Here is a 16,616-nt window from a genome sequence, read left to right as displayed (position 1 = left end):
GTATCATTGTAAATGTTTTGCCAAGTATTACATTTCTATCTAAGTAATCTCCAAGAGATTGGTAGTACTAGTAATACAAATATTTAATATTAAAATAAATATTTAATAGCAAAATTTGAAGGAGTTGAATTAAATTATTGAAATATATTGATATCTATTTTAGTCTGATATTAAGTTAACAAATAATCATTATTAGAAATGCTTATTTAATTTCCATATTTTAAAAGAAATATAGACCATACCATGAGAACTAAAGTTGAAAAGAAAAAAAATTACTACCATGCAGCAGAGATTTTATAGAAATTGATCATTTCTTACTGTAGCAACCACTATTAACTATTTCATTAGGTTTGGCTAGATGATAACAATAATTACGCTTAGGGTTTTCAAAAAAAATCATTTTCCATCACCCACCACTACTCGATGCAGGAATGACTTCCGATGAACCTTTGAATACCTTTGAATACCTTTGAAGTTGCATTTCACGGACGATTTTTCGATTTTCCATTTGCCATCAATCAATTGATGTGCCACCCATCTTCTAATTTCTTGGATTTTCCCCAGTGCTGGCTAATGGTTCTACTAACTGTTTATAAGTTTAGGTTGGGTCTTCATCCAATTACTTTTGCGGTTTTGCATCTTCAAACTGTTTGGGTCTCCGCACGTTCTTTGTTTTCCATATTGAAATAGCCTGTCATATGTTTTTAAGGTTAGCGCACCTTTAATTTCTACCAGCAAACGATGAATTTCAGAGGCTTTCTTATTTGATTAAATGGTAATAGTAATGCACGTAGGTACAAAACTTGACATTTTCAACTGTACTTTCGCAAAATATAACATGTATAGCCTTGAAGCTTCGTGTCAGTAGAATAAAATAACACATATGTCAAATCATAACATTGCATATTTAAGTCTAGCAATAATGATTTTCCGGTATTATAATTATAAGGAATGCTTATTAATCACTTGGCAGATTGTTGAACCACTAAGAGTAATAAAAAAAACATTTGATCAAAACTAATAAGTTTAAGCCTTTCAAAAAATGTGTAGCTAGAATTAGTGTTTATTTTAAATATGTATAGGGTCTTCTAATATGAGCGCTTGTCAAGTTGTTTGAATGGTGATAACAAAATTGTCTTTATTGTAAGGGCCAAGTAAAATTTGATTTGGGTATGGCCAGAAACCCACTTTTGCTTTGACTTTTTAATATGTTACCATCATTCTGTAACTCTAAAAATTTGGATTGTAACATAAACTCATTTTGATAACCAAGTTTTTAAAATAATTTACTGAAGCGAATAAAAAATAATCGCTCAAATAGACGCCGTCGAGATAATATATAAGCCACAATTTACCAAAATGACATTGAAAAAACCGATAGTATTTTTTACTTCTTTTCTCTGAGCCAAAACGCACCAAATATTAAAATAGATTATTATATTAGTTATAAATTTTATAAAGTTTAGAAAAATATTTCAAAGTTCTATTTAAGTAAATTAGTTAAACAGCTTATTAACAATCGTTCTAAAGGACGAAAACTCTTTTTTATTGCGTAGTGAAGCTATTCGAAGATATCCGATAAAATTAATTGATGGTTTACCCTTGAAACATCACCCGTGTGAAAACGTTTAGTAATTATTGTTGTATTCTTATTGATTTACGACCAAATCTAGGCAAACGAATTGCGTTGTACAATAACATTTATATATAATAATAACTAAAAAAGAAAGTATTAAAACTATAAGTATTTTTGATATATTGTTATTAGTAGTTTAGGGTCTCCCCAACGCTTTAGCATTCTTCAGAGACTATCAACACAGACCAAGAATTATTAACAATCGAGGCTAAATAGCCTGCGACAGTTGTACGTTTCAAGGAATTTCAAAACAATAAACTAATTAACTGTTACAATGCTTAGAATTAATGAGATAAAAATAAAACTATTAAATAGATCAACAACCAAATCTACACAACAAACATCGAGACAGAACGAATAAATAATAAGCCGGCTGGGTTGGCGCAGTGGTAAAGGCGACATGGCGGTCCACCTACTGTTGCGAGAGTCGTGGGTTCGAATCCCGCTGGATGTAAATATATGTATGTGATTGTTTAATATTTGTAATTGTCCTAGGTAAGAGTGCAACATCCGACAAAGAAAATGATCCGAGTCACGCCAGTAAACAGACGGGGAAACACCGGATGTCTTCTGTGATGATTTCTAAGTTGGTCATTCGCCAGTCGGTAGGCGCAATGCCGAAAGTATGTTAAATAGTAGGTCCAGTCCAGATAAACCATCGTTGGTAGAAAGGATATATTTAAAAAAACCATTTGTATATATTAAGCAATTAAGCTCTAGTAATTAATACATTTCTGCATTTCACCAAAATATGGAAGACTGAAAACATGGGACATGGAAGAATTATTTTTTGTTATGTTCCCAACCATTCAAGAGTATATTTTGAATGAAATAAAAAATTAGTTCCAGTAATTATGTAAGTGGTAGCCATTAGACTTTGATTGATACTGATACTGATACTGTAAAAATAGTTTGTTTATAAGATTTTAATCATTTGATTATTTTTGTGAACATCAACGTCAAATTATAAAAGTTCAAAAAAAATAGATAAAAAGTAATATTCATATTACCTCAAAATGTTTTAACGATAAAAATATTCTTGAAATCAGTATTTTGAAATGCGTAATATTGAATGTAAAAACGATGGTACAAACAGCTTCGGTGTTCTAATAAAAATTAATTACTAAAACTTGAATTTAATTTGAACAATCAAGATTGAATTTTGTTTAAATTCAAGTTAGTTAAATAAAATGAAATGTTTTCAGCTTAGAAAATCGCTATAGAAATGACAATATCCCACTTACATGTAACAATTGCAGCTGATATCATCAGTCTCCTTTTTTTTGGCCTGGAACCGGGAAGGTGAATTCTGTTACGGATAACTGGTCGGGAAGACCCGCAGGAATAAGCGATTTGGACTGGTTATATGAAGACTGCCTCTAGGCTACCCACTAAACCCCACCCTATCAGCTGATCCAATGACTCTAACTGATATTTCTTACTGTTAGTAAAGAGGGTGCCCGTAACCGGTAACACTGTTAAGAGGCACAAGGGCCAAGCAAGGACGTGGCGTCGTTATCACACCACGCGGCTTGCGGTACATGAGTTAATCGCTCGCCGGAGAAGATCGAGACAATTTGGAGTTAGAGCACGACGGGGAACTGTTGGCTGTGATGGAATAAGGCCACGAAGAGCCGAATGAGTTATTGGCCTAAAATAACGGCCAGCCCTGTAATACATCTATTGTCCGAGAGACGAAGAGTGGGGGGACGTCTGTTTCTCCATGAATTTAATTGTTCCTGACGAACCAGGGGGCATTGATTATTCTCCTGAGAATTTTGTTTTGATAGACTTGACGTTCCATCTGGCTAGGAGAGACGTATTTTAGATAGACACTGGAGCCGTATAAAACAACTTAATGAACCAGCATCTCATACAGCCGTGTTATTTACATTCGATTCCAGCTTCAAATGCCTTCCTTTCGACCACGTTTTTTTCCTCCTTGTTAACCAAATGGAAATCACACTACTCATTTGGAACGGATTCTTTTAAAACATGGTAGCATTAGTGTTATCGACAAAATTATCAGCTTAAGTCTATAAAATACATATTTTTTATATTAATTTTTAGAAATGCAAATCTTGAGGATTAAAACATTGGTATATAACAGAATAAATTGTTCTTTTACTCACTGGCTCTTAAGGAGATCAAACATAACCTAAAATTTATTATGCTTTGTTTCAGAATAATTTGTCTCTGAAATTTGTTCATTTTTAAGTATTCATTTTTCACTTTTTAACTTTACCATTTGTTGAAAATCATCGAAATAAATAGGTTAAACGCAACGATGAAAAAGCTAAATCACTCGTGTAACATGAAACTAATGTATTGCAACCGAATGATCAATACGAATACAATCTATTATAGATACAACACCCTTTTATCAATCAGAAATAGTTAATATAAAGCTGATGAAAACGGTGCATCTAATTGATGATATTTCACTTGGATTATTTAAAGAACTACCATGAAAAGTGATCGTTATGTTGACATATATATTTAGTGCTAATAATAGTAATATAAATAATTTTAATTATGAATGCTTATCGTAACCAGCGAAGAACACTACAGTCACTTCAAAATCGATCCATTCAATTTACGAGAATATTCAGGTTTCTCTTCAAAATATCAAAGAAGGCTATTAAATCACAAAAACGTGTAAGCATTATAGCTATTGAAAAAATGCTTTTAACAAAAAAATTTAACCGACTTCAAAAAATAAATAAGGAACTCACTAAAAAGTTAAAAATAATCTTAACTTAGATTTTTGATTGAAAAAAAATACGTTTTACAATAACATATGTATATAATAATCGTTGTAATAACAAAATAAAAATACAAAAAACTTATTTTACCTATCCATTACACGTATTTTATATTCTACAATATTATTTTAACCACTACCAACCGATCATTTTAAAGTCAGTGTCAAGCAACAAATTGAATTTGATTTTATATATATTATTAGATAGATAAAATAAGTTTTTTTGTTTAATTTTATTTAGTTATTACAACGACAATTATGTACATACTTTATACTAAAACATTATTTTTATATAATTTTATATATATATATATATATATATATATATATATATATATATATATATATATATATATATATATATATATATATATATATATATATATATTTGTATCTAAAGATATATATTTGTATCTAAATATATACATCTAAGTTTGATTATTTTTTACTCTTAATGGGTTCCTTATTTATTTTTTGAAGTCGGTCCACTCTTTTTGTTAAAACAATTTTATTTTTCTCTTTTTAGTGTTAGATATTTATTCAATAAACTATGCAGTTATTTTATTCAGTATTACAATGGATATGGATTATGGATAGTGGATTATGGATAGTGGATGTACCGTCTGAGGAAAAAAGGAATAAACAATGATTGAAAATACGGAACAACTGTTCCAATCGAATTAGAGCAAAAAAAGTTGATGTTCTGTTCGGAATGAAACCCGCGTGTTGGTCAAACGTTCCAACCATTACACCATAGAATCATTTGCCTACAACGTTTCTATGACTTTTCATTTGATATGGTTAGTGCTTAAAAAACAAGCTGAAAGGCTTTTACACTGAACTACTTCCGATTATTCACCATATCAGTTTAGCAGTAACATTATACCGAAATATCTGATTATTTTAGATAAAAAAATATTTGAAAACTTTATACATGCGTTTGCAATTTGAGATTTTCCCTCGAATTCCCAACATCCCCCCCTCCCCCATTTCACCCAATAGATTCTGACTTGTTTCTGACCAGGACCACCTTGAAAGTGTACTCTTTCGAATAAAAAAGAATTTTGAAAATCGGTTCATAATTACATATATATAAAAAATATACAGTTGAACATAGAACACCCTTCTTTTTTGAAGTCGCGAACATGACGTGATCATTAGGGGCTAAAGGACAGAGAAAATTCAAAATACGTACGAGCAGAACTGAATTCGGCGAACAGTTTGAGCTGAACAAGTTTTAAAACTGATCCAAAGTTGTAATGCGCATGCACTTTGTTTAGTTCCAATGTTTGCTGCATGACTTTAAGCGCTTGGCGACGAAAGGAAGGGAGGTGAGAATAACTGCGGATTATGAATGGTAGAACGATTATATATAGAAAAGTAATGTTTCTGTTGAGATGCGGGAGAGAAAACAAGGTTGTAAATTAAATACAATTTATTTTCTCTCGTTTTTGAGTAAATACATACCCAAAGACGAGTTGTTTAATTAATAATAACAATATATATAAGTGTATATATTAATACTTTAAGTATATATATATATATATATATATATATATATATATATATATATATATATATATATATATATATATATATATATATATACACTTAAAGATATTAATCAATACGTCATGGGAAAAGGATTATGATTCAGATGGAATGTATTACTGAAAACTGGTGTGGGCTTGACTATTATAAACAGGAGTTCTACTAGTTACGCTTGGTTGTATGCGGTTAACATTACTCCTTTCAATTATTCTAACCATACTGCTCTCAATTCTTCTAACAAAATTACTTCAGTGCTATCTTCATGCTTAATATTTCTTCTATCAATTCAGTACTTTCCTCTCAATTCTCAACAAAACTATCTTCTTCTCATTTTAACATTTTGCCTCATTGTTGATGCAAATACTTTCCTCATTGTCGTTGCAAATTCTGTTCTATCGTTGGTGATGGACAGTGTTTTATCGCTGAAGCTCCTCCCTCGGATTCTTGGTGGTGGTGGAAAATGCTAGTCCAAGAAACGTCTTTCTGTATCCCGATTCGCTGAGAATATCGGGATGGGAAGCACTCTTCCAGCTAGGAACTGCTCACCCTTATAAAACATGTGCGTCTCAAACACTTAAGGAACTCCCGAAAATTCCACGATTTCGGGTTTTCTTGATATTGATGGGTATGGGCGCCATAAGTCCATACCTCCTCTACCAGGTCTAACATCTGACACGTTTCGTCTAGCCTCGATATTTAACTTATAACCCTCATTATCCGAAACACTCGACAACTAGCCAATGGGAATCCTCTTTGTTAAACACATATGTTCTCTTTACTTGGTACCTTTCATGGTTGTCTAATTTCACCAGACGTTAAATAAAATGCGACGTTATATTTTGTATCAGGCCATAAGCCTTTTCCCATGTCATAAATATTAGGAACATCAGTTAAAGGTCTAATAAATTAACCTGTTAACTAAACAACCGAAAGAACTCTACAATTAACGTAAACTTAATTTTACACGACTCTCCCAACTATTTATAAATAAAAATGCGTCACAACAATTCCAACAACCCTTCGTAAATTTAATGTTTTGTTTCTTTATATGAAGTTATTTTTGATAATTTTTCCCTCCCCAGTGAAATGGTTTATGGTTGTTCCATATAATTTTAAATTTTGTGCTACGAAGTGTATCAATAATATTTTTTATGGTTATAATTCTCTTTAATTTAATGAAAATACGTATATATAAAGACAATACATATTTTTCTCACCGGCTAAATTTTGTTGATAAATTGTAAAATCGAAATCTATTAATTTAAATGTTATGTCTATTATTTTTGTTTCAATTTTTCATGTTTTTTTATAACGTCTTGATATAATTATACCTATTATCATGAATTATTAATACATATTAAAAAGATATTTATCATAAAAAACATCTTTGTAGTAATAATTATATCCACACTTTTAACATTACTTTTAACTTACTTATAGCTTTCCTTGAGGCTCAATATACATTTTATGTGAAAATAAATATCATCAAAAGAAATGTTAAAAGTTTACTACAGTGATGGGATCCATAAATTGGACCATTATTTGAATAAATGAACTGCATTTGAAATCAATCATTGATTGAAATTATTTTAGCTGATATATCCGGTCTCTTATTAGCTCGAATTTATAGAACATCTTTTAATACTACAAATAATTATTGAACCTTAAATTACAATTGCCAATTTTTCAGTTTTTAAAAATGTATGTAGCGTAAATAAAACAATATATTTAATGCAATTCAATACTCATTTATTTTCTGACAACATTTATCTGTATTATTTTAACCAGTGCATGCAGTGTCATCAGTGGGTATAATATCCTCATAAACTGAAATAAAATCAGTTAAAGAGCAAAATGTACCACAGCCTGGTATAGTAGCCTCTATGGGATCATCCTCCTCATAGAGTTGGTAATAAATCTAAACAAAAAAACATATTATAACCCTAGTAAGGATTAAAGGAAGAAAATGAACTTACTTTGAAACCGTAAACGCCATCAATCTCATGAAGCTCGAACAAAACATATGATCCATAAGCTGGAATATCCGTGAGTTTTTTCACGCCTAAGGAAAGTAGCATGGCGGCAACGTTCATCTCATGACCCGAATAGATGAACATCTTCCGTGTTTCCGGTGAAATAGAACCATCGACTTTAGATTGAGAATCTTCTATAATTTTCCTCAATAAATAACCTAAAATGTGTTAACAGAATATTAAAGAATCATTAACATTATTACTTGTGAACATTAACTTGTCGTTTATTGTTCAACTACAGATGTGTAACTTTCTGATCTAATAGAAAGTCCAAATAATACACTTTTATTATACAAATAACAGGTCAATTCAAAAGGCCCTAATATTTGAGGCCCTATATAAGGACTAAAATTTGAGTATGACAATGTTCTGTGCAAAGTGGGTGCCGCGCGAGCTCACTTTTGATCAAAAACAACGAGTTGATGATTCGGAGCGGATGTCTGAAGATGATCAAGCGTAATAAACCCGAGTTTTTGCGTCGATATATGACAATAAATGAAACATGGTTAAATAATTTTACTCCGAAGTCCACTCGATAGTCATCCGAGTGGGCTGCACACGACGACCCCGCTCCAAAGCGTGGAAAAATGTAACAGTCAGCTGGCAAGATTATGGCGTCTGTATTTTGGGATGCGCATGGAATAATTTTCATTAACTATCTTGAAAAATGACGGTGCCACAAGTCAGTGAAAACGATGGCAAAATCCATGAATTGGGCTTTGAATTGCTTCCTCATCCACTGTATTTTCCAGATCTGGTCCCCAGCGACTATTTCCTGTTCTCAGATCGCAAAGAAAAGCTCGCTGGGAAGAAATTTTCGTCGAATGAAGAGTTGATCGCCGAAACTGAGGCCTATTTTGAAACAAAGAATATATCGTACTACAAAAATGGTGTCGAAAAGTTAGAGGGTCACTATAATCAGTGTATCACCCTTGAAGGAAATTATGTTGAATAAAAAAAACGAATTTTGCCAAAAAAATTTGTTTAACTATGGTACTTTTTAATTGACCTTTTGGTTGGTCCTCAAACTAGAATTTACCAGTACATGATCACACAGTACTCGCTCAGGCCAAACAAACGATTCATTAAATTGCTCCTTATGCACAAGAACTCGGCCTTTCATAGGTTTGAACTTGGAACATTTTAGTTCGCGACTTTACTCTGTACTCGTCAAGATCAAACTAACTCGTATTAGAAATCATACAGAAAGCTGCGTTTTGCTAACTTAATTTGAAAGCGTTTGGAAGAAGACTCTAATTGTATTGCCATATAAAGAAGCAGCTAAACCACATGGAATTCATGAGATATTAATGCATCTACAAAAAGTTATACTTTCGGGCATATTATACGATATGGGCGTAGACAATATTTTGTTCTAGCAGGATTATATTACATTCTACACAGCGAACTGTACAATAGATATTCCGCATAAAGAAGGACGTAGTTATCCAGAATGCTGGCCCCACTCAACTTTTTTGAACTGAAATTTTCTGAAGAAATTTAAAATTGAATCACCGCAATTCGTGAAGTCATGAGAAGCCGAGGCAAACATTTTGACATAATTATGTTTAATACAAAATGATATAGACCTGTCAATTAAAATAATATTTCATTAAAAATTTCCAACTGTTTTATTGTTATCTGAAACTATGAATTTTCTTGTTAAATTGCGTATTTGAATGAAGGATAATGTTACCATAAAGACTATAGCCGGAATATTTCAACACTTGCAAATGGGAAAATCAATAAAATTTACGTCAAACTGAAGTTCAAACACAGTCTGCGTATTTTTCTCAAATATTTTATAATACAAGGTTCATTCGAAATAAATAATCTGTTTAAAAAAATAGATTCAAATATGCTGAATGATTCAATGAAGGATCATTTTAACGAGCTTATGTTGAATGGGTATTATAACAATTGTAATTAAAAATAATTATATGCTATAGCTACCTGACGAATAGCGAAATTTGAAGAAAGAATGTAGAAGTCTTGAATCAAAGGTTGTCTATTAACATTTAAGAGAAGTATATTGACAGTTGAAGAAGTGAATATTTATCGCCAGTTATAATAATTTTAATAACTTATTATTACATAGAATTTAAACGATTGTTAAAATTGTAATGATGATACATACCTGCACTAATTGTCCTTAAAGCTGTCGTATTTGTGATGAAATAATAGTAATCGACCGCAGCAGCATGTATTGGTTCGGGATATATTATACTAACCCAATCTTCTAAGGTAAAACCTAGTTCCTCCTAAACAAAAAAAAAGAACAGTAAAAATAAAATAGTTATTACAAAAAAATTAAATATGTCATGATAAAAATGGCTTAGCTTACTAATCTAAGTATCTAAAAATAAATTAAAATTACCTGCACTGCAAATCCAAAGTAGTAGTTAAAAGCGTTTGAAACAGTAACCGTGTCGAGATCAGTGTAGGCCATGAGAATAGCAAATAGAGCTTTGTATCTCTTCAAATATGTAGTCATGTCTGAAGAACTGTAGAGTTCCGAAACCAGCGTGTACAATTGGGAACATGTTCCAAACCACATCATTTCCTGATAGGAAGAAATTGAGAATTATAACTAAAAATAATAAAATAAATATATAATTATACTTTGTCTCCACTGGATACATAGTTGTATGGAATTGGTAACCACAATAAGCTGGACCAAATTTGGGTAGTTCTTGCTGGATACAATCCGGCTAACATCAGCAAGGCGGACATTTTTGTTCTGTTAGTGTTAGTTGATCTAACATCCAAATAGTTAATATTCCAGGTTTTGGTAAGGAAAGAATCATATCTGCTACGCAAAGCTGTACCAATGGCGTATTCCGTAACCTTTCCCTCATTGGTAAGCTGGCCATAACCTTCGGTGTAGTTGCCTTCATCATAATAAGGATTACTGGGGTACAAACTGCCCTGGTCAGGGTTCCTGTTACCATGTCTGAATAACTATATCCAGAACACCAAAACCATTATTATGAATTAATTTAAAAAATGTTAAAACTTACAACATGGACCAGCTTCAATGTGTCGGTGTCTGCTCTACAACTTCCCAGCAGGAAAGTGAAATAGCAGCATACCAGTGCAACGGCTACGGAACGGTTCATCTTGGTTCTGGTAAAATCAGACGACAAATGTTGTCTGGTTTGCCTGGCGAAAGTAAGTCTTTTTATATGAAATTAAATTGCAGATTTTATTGAGGATTAACGGCAATGTTGGCGATTTCATTCAAATAAACTTAAAGCCGATGATTAAGGAAATGCGGACCATATAGATATAATTGAATTGCTGTTATAAATTAATATAATAGTGTCGCTAAATATCAATCTTACGTATTTTACTGTATGTATGTTAATTTATCGCGTCTAATGTATTATAATTTTTATACAATGATTTTTTATGCTTATCATAGAAATATATGTGGCGCCGCAAATATTTTTGAAATTATTTCCAATATCCTTATGGGGAGTTTTGTCCGGTTTCTTTCATCCAAAATTCAATTTCACCACATAGGTCTTCAGATGGATATATATAGGTAGGTAGGTACAGAGTTGTGTCGTTAGGTACAGAGTTGTAATATTTTTATCTTCATTAGTTTGGAACGAAGTTATATGGATGAATATGTTAGTTTTAAGAAGTAAGGTTAAGTTAATAGTAAGAACAGATGTAACAAAGAAGTAATGTAAAGAAGAAGTTAGTCATGTAACATGATATTTATATTCTTTGAATAGTTAATAAAGTCATATTTTTTTAAGAAAATATTTCAAATATTTGGTATCTAAAATCAAGGGTTAAAGGCTTCAACAACCTCTGAGGAATATATTCACCTTTGATTGGAGAGACTAATGGAATCTGCGTCTCTATATTTGTTCCTCAACAAAGTTATTCTGTCATACGATTAGTCGAATGACTAAATTTCGAATATATCATAAAGACCCATGTAGAATTTGCGTTAAGCATTACACTAGAAATACAGCTTTTTTATATGTATTTAATACATTGCTACCACTCGTCGCTGACTGACATACAATTTATCTTTAAAATAACAGGTCAATTGAAAAGTCCCCGGTCTACCATAGTAAAACAAATTTTCTTGGTAATATTAGTTTTTTATTCGACATAATTCCCTTCAAGGGTGATACACAATACATAGCGACCGTCCAACTTTTCGATACTATTTTTGTAGTACGATTTGTCCGTTGCTTCAAAATAGGCCTCAGCTTCGACGATCACCTCTTCATTCGACGAAAATTTCCTAGCGAGCATTCTTTTGAGATCTGAGAACAGAGAATAGTCGCTGGGGTCCAAATCTGGAGAATATGATTTATGAGGAAGCAATTCGAAGCTCAATTCATGGATTTCTGACATCGTGATAAAAATTATTTCCTAACTTTTATAAAGGACTCCTTTGTCAAATTGGTTTCAGATATTAGGTAAATATCTATTTTTTGCAAATCCAGGAATTCTTGTAGGTCAGCGTGATGTTAGGTGAGCGTGATTCCATTAATATTTCAAATTACAATTCGAAAGTCTTTATTTGTCAATTCTAGTAGTTCTTGAGGCCTAATGTTTTCTAATCACTGAATTTTTCAGTGATATATTCAATCATTTTTTTCTCCTTGTCCAAATGTACTATGAACTTTAAAATCAATTCGTTCATTGTTGTTTTTCCTTCATTTATTTCTTTTTGGCTGTTTGGGTTTATGCTTTGAGCATAGCTCATTTCATCATGGACTTGGTTATATATTTGTAGTTACTATTTAGTTTAGCTTGAGTGACTTTGTTTCTTCTTTTTTGTAACATTACATATCTCAGGCTATAACAGTATGCAACAGTTAGGACCATACAGAATAAAGATCGGCAAAATAAGAATTCGGACAATATTTCGGTCGAATTTTAGTCTTGATTGTGATATTTCTTTCTCTTTCACTAATTCAACTACAGCGGTAGACGCCACGTTGTTTTCCTATACTACTGACCCCAAGCACTTGAACTAATGTACTTACTCTAGCTGGATGATGTTGACATTGATAATAACAGGCGATACGTCCGTTGTCAATACCTTGATATTTTCTGGATTGATTATTTATCCTAAGATTTGCAATGCAAATTAACATATATAGTATAGAATGCTCGAAGCCTGAACATATTTATCAGCAAATATTATAAATCATTAGCGAACATCAATTCGGTCAAGATATTTGTACGCCATATGTATTTTCATTAATGTTGTTGAAAATCAGTGGAGAAGGCGATAACTCCTTAGCGAACACTGACACATTTCAAATGAATTCGACTATCACAAGTTGGATAATTTTTAAGAGAATATATTCGGTTTTTAATCCTGCCTGCTCTTCTAGGTTTGCGTTTTCCAAGTCTCATTTGTTTAATTCATATTTGTATACGGCATAGATATGATGTAAGGAGGAAATATCGAATGCAAACCTAGGGTTAAGGTTTAATGTAGGTTTCTTAATAAGGGCGGGTTTATATTGAAATGAAATTAAACAAGTTGTGAGCGATGTATTAACGAAATTCTCTTGGAACGCCCAAGTATATCATTATTTATGAAACATAACATTGTTTTAATGCCGATTTTAGTTTAAATGTCGTTTCTCGCGGTAGCACCTAATAGTGGTCCAATTTTCAATGAATTTGACGTATGGGTCCGACAGATTTTGAAAAATATCCTGCATTAGAGTGATTTTAAGAGAATACCTGGATTACAACTTATCGGTAAAGACCTGCGAGTCCTCTTATACAAAATATTAATGGTATTAACTACAATTAGCCACAGCCTCTGAAACTATATGCTATTCACATAAATGACCAAATTGTTTAATTCAGTTGATCATCTCTTCTGTAAGTAAATTAATCAGCTGATCAACAAGGGCGCAAAGAGTAGCTTTTTACTAGTGTATTGCCAAATGATGAACTTCGTGTAGGTTGAAAGCGTAGACATCAAACTTGACAGCATTGTCTATTGTTATTAACTTTAAGTTCCACATTAAATTGGATCTTGTACGAGTGCAGGTCCGAGTATCGATTCAAAATTCGCAGAGTATTTGGGGGTTTTTGTGTACGGCGAGAAATTTTTATAGCACACTTTCACAAAGATTCGACGATTCAATTAGGTACGCCGAAGGAAGTAACAAAAGTTATCAAAGTTGATAATAATCCAAAAAAATCAAATTAATACATAGAATAACAGATGTAATTGAAGAAGCATATGAAGGTAAATAGGTTTGTTTAGCAATATTCTTAGATTTTACACAATACTTCCATAAGGTATGCCATGACGGCCTTGTTCATAAGCTAGAGAAAATGTTACCGAAGCAAAACACCGAACTATTAGAACCTTACATTACAGCCATAATGTTTAGAGTCACACAAAGGAAACTTACTCTACAATAAAAAAGCAGGTGTACCATCAGGAGGTGTATTGGGGACAATTACACATTCTTTGCCTACTTTCCACATGTGATATACCACAAATGGAAAATATCGCGATGGCTACATTTACTGATAATACAGCGAATCTTGCTGTCAGAGATAATAGCGAAGAAGCCACATGAAAATTACGACATGCAAATGACAATATAAATAATTGACTCCAAACCTGGAAAATAAAAACCAATAGCAATAAATAATACTCCATATAATCATTCCATATATCAATAACGTTAAATATCTCGGAATAAATTTTGATACAATATTTCTCTGAAAGGAACACGTAAAAAATAAAAAGAAAGAACCGGAGTTTAAATATAGAAACATTCAGATACCGACCGCCAAAAGAATCACAAGAAAACATGACGAGAAACCCCTTTGTCATGTCACCATCGAGGTGTTACAACTTGGATAGAACAGGATACAGACTCAAATGAATCATTTCACTTGATTTTGTCTAGTGTAGTATAGTCACATGCATTTAATTAAAAAAAACGGCAGTGTTCATACATAAACATTATTAAAGACTAAGATAGGGTCGATGGGTCCTCTTAGATATAAGTTAGTGTAAAGATAAATCGTAGGTTAGTCGGCAAAGACTAGTAACAATGTAATGAATAAATAAATAAACTTTCGCAAGTAGCAGCTATGTTCCGGGCCAATGTGAATTATATTATCTAAATTTTGGACAGTCGATTTTGAAAGGTAGCTTCTATATTAAACTAACATAACCTTTTCATTTTCATATTAATGCCATTTGTTTCCACTAGTTTGAAATTGGAGAAGGCATTTGTCAATTAATTATTAATTGACAAAATACTGAATTCATTATTATTATTAATTATTAAGGCATTATTAATTTTCTGTTAATCGTATAATATATTTGTCGACTAAAAATTCCAGAATTCCAGAAAATGTTTTCTCAGTCCTTTACTTATATTCAATGTGGAAAATATGTTTTTATCGCTTTTATGAACTTCAAATTAGCATTTAATTTTATTCGCTGTTTTATAGATTAAGCACATTCCTGCGGATAATATATTCTATCTAAATATTTTACGATGATTCAACTGTATACTAATTAAAAACGATATATGGAGTTTGTGATTTGTGGTGGATTCGTCAAAAAAATATCGTCTTCAGCATAGTACGAAACACAGAAAAGAAAATATAAAGGGGGCATCAAACATTTAAGGAACTGCATTCTCACTTTCTTGAAGTAAAACAATAGATACCATCTTTCATATTTTGTAAATTCACCAATGATCGGATTACACGTTTTGGTATCAATGTAAATAAGTTAGGAAACGTGTAAAGTTTAGACAAAAACTTTTATTTTACTCGAAAATTATTTTATTTTAACGGACAAAGGTGGCAACTTCTTGGAACGACTATATGGGCAATACTGTTGAAGCAATAATACAGTAACATAAACGAAACCCTTAATTTTAAAAACTTTCAGTGGAATAACCAGGACAATATCAGTTTCATATTATACAAGAGTTGTATAAGAATTAAAGATCAATTACATTGGTGGAATCCCATAAAAGACTGTTATTGATAAGAGTATTGGTGATGTTAAGTTGACTTTTGGAGTTATACCATAATAAAAGAATACATGTTAGCTTGTGCGCGAATTTTGTAGACATCGTCTAAAATTTCTTATCGCAGTATATGTTATTCTGTGTACCCTAATATTACAGACTCACAGAGGGAATATTACAGTATGAATTTAACCTTATATGAAATTTGCAAGAACTCCAAACATAACTTTGATTTACATTCCAAGATTGTTTTAAATTTTGGAATATTAATAGTAAATTAGGGAGGTAATGTTTTTTTCGAGATTTCAAAATAATTTGGCACTTAAAAAGCATATTTTGGAAGTGGAAATGATTTTTTAATTAATTGATATAAATTTTTATTACATAACTTTACATTACAGATCGTATTACATTGAAAATTTTAAAAATGTGGCGAATGGAATTATAGCCGAGATATTTTAATACTTGAAAATTATTATAGTTTAAAATACGACACATTTTACTTGTCAATTTCCATTTTTATCAATTTCCTATTGCATTAAAACTTGGTTATCAAAGGCATATAAAATTCGTGATCAATATTTTTCGACCTTCAAAGTGATTAGATAGCAATTTTAATTGTCGTT

At 31.6% G+C, this 16,616-nt stretch overlaps 2 protein-coding genes across 2 annotated transcripts in view; one reads left to right on the top strand and one right to left on the bottom strand.

Annotated features, from left to right (window-relative positions):
* LOC143195559 (venom acid phosphatase Acph-1) overlaps positions 1–16,616 on the top strand; it is a 36,004-nt gene that overhangs the window by 9,891 nt on the left and 9,497 nt on the right. The window lies entirely within an intron of this gene.
* LOC143195560 (venom acid phosphatase Acph-1) lies at positions 7,679–11,155 on the bottom strand. Its single transcript, XM_076402822.1, has 6 exons — positions 11,005–11,155; positions 10,607–10,945; positions 10,362–10,547; positions 10,122–10,245; positions 7,928–8,142; positions 7,679–7,869 (listed from the first exon to the last, which is right to left on the bottom strand). Exons 1-6 carry the CDS (start codon positions 11,101–11,103, stop codon positions 7,732–7,734), a joined length of 1,101 nt encoding a protein of 366 aa, XP_076258937.1. The 5' UTR covers positions 11,104–11,155; the 3' UTR covers positions 7,679–7,731.

This window comes from Rhynchophorus ferrugineus, unplaced genomic scaffold (assembly GCF_030347505.1).
Source record: "Rhynchophorus ferrugineus isolate W39M unplaced genomic scaffold, kcgeb_rfMv2 rfM4, whole genome shotgun sequence".
NCBI lineage: Eukaryota > Metazoa > Arthropoda > Insecta > Coleoptera > Curculionidae > Rhynchophorus > Rhynchophorus ferrugineus.
Note: the sequence above shows the minus strand (reverse complement) of the source record. Positions and strands in the feature narration are given on the sequence as shown.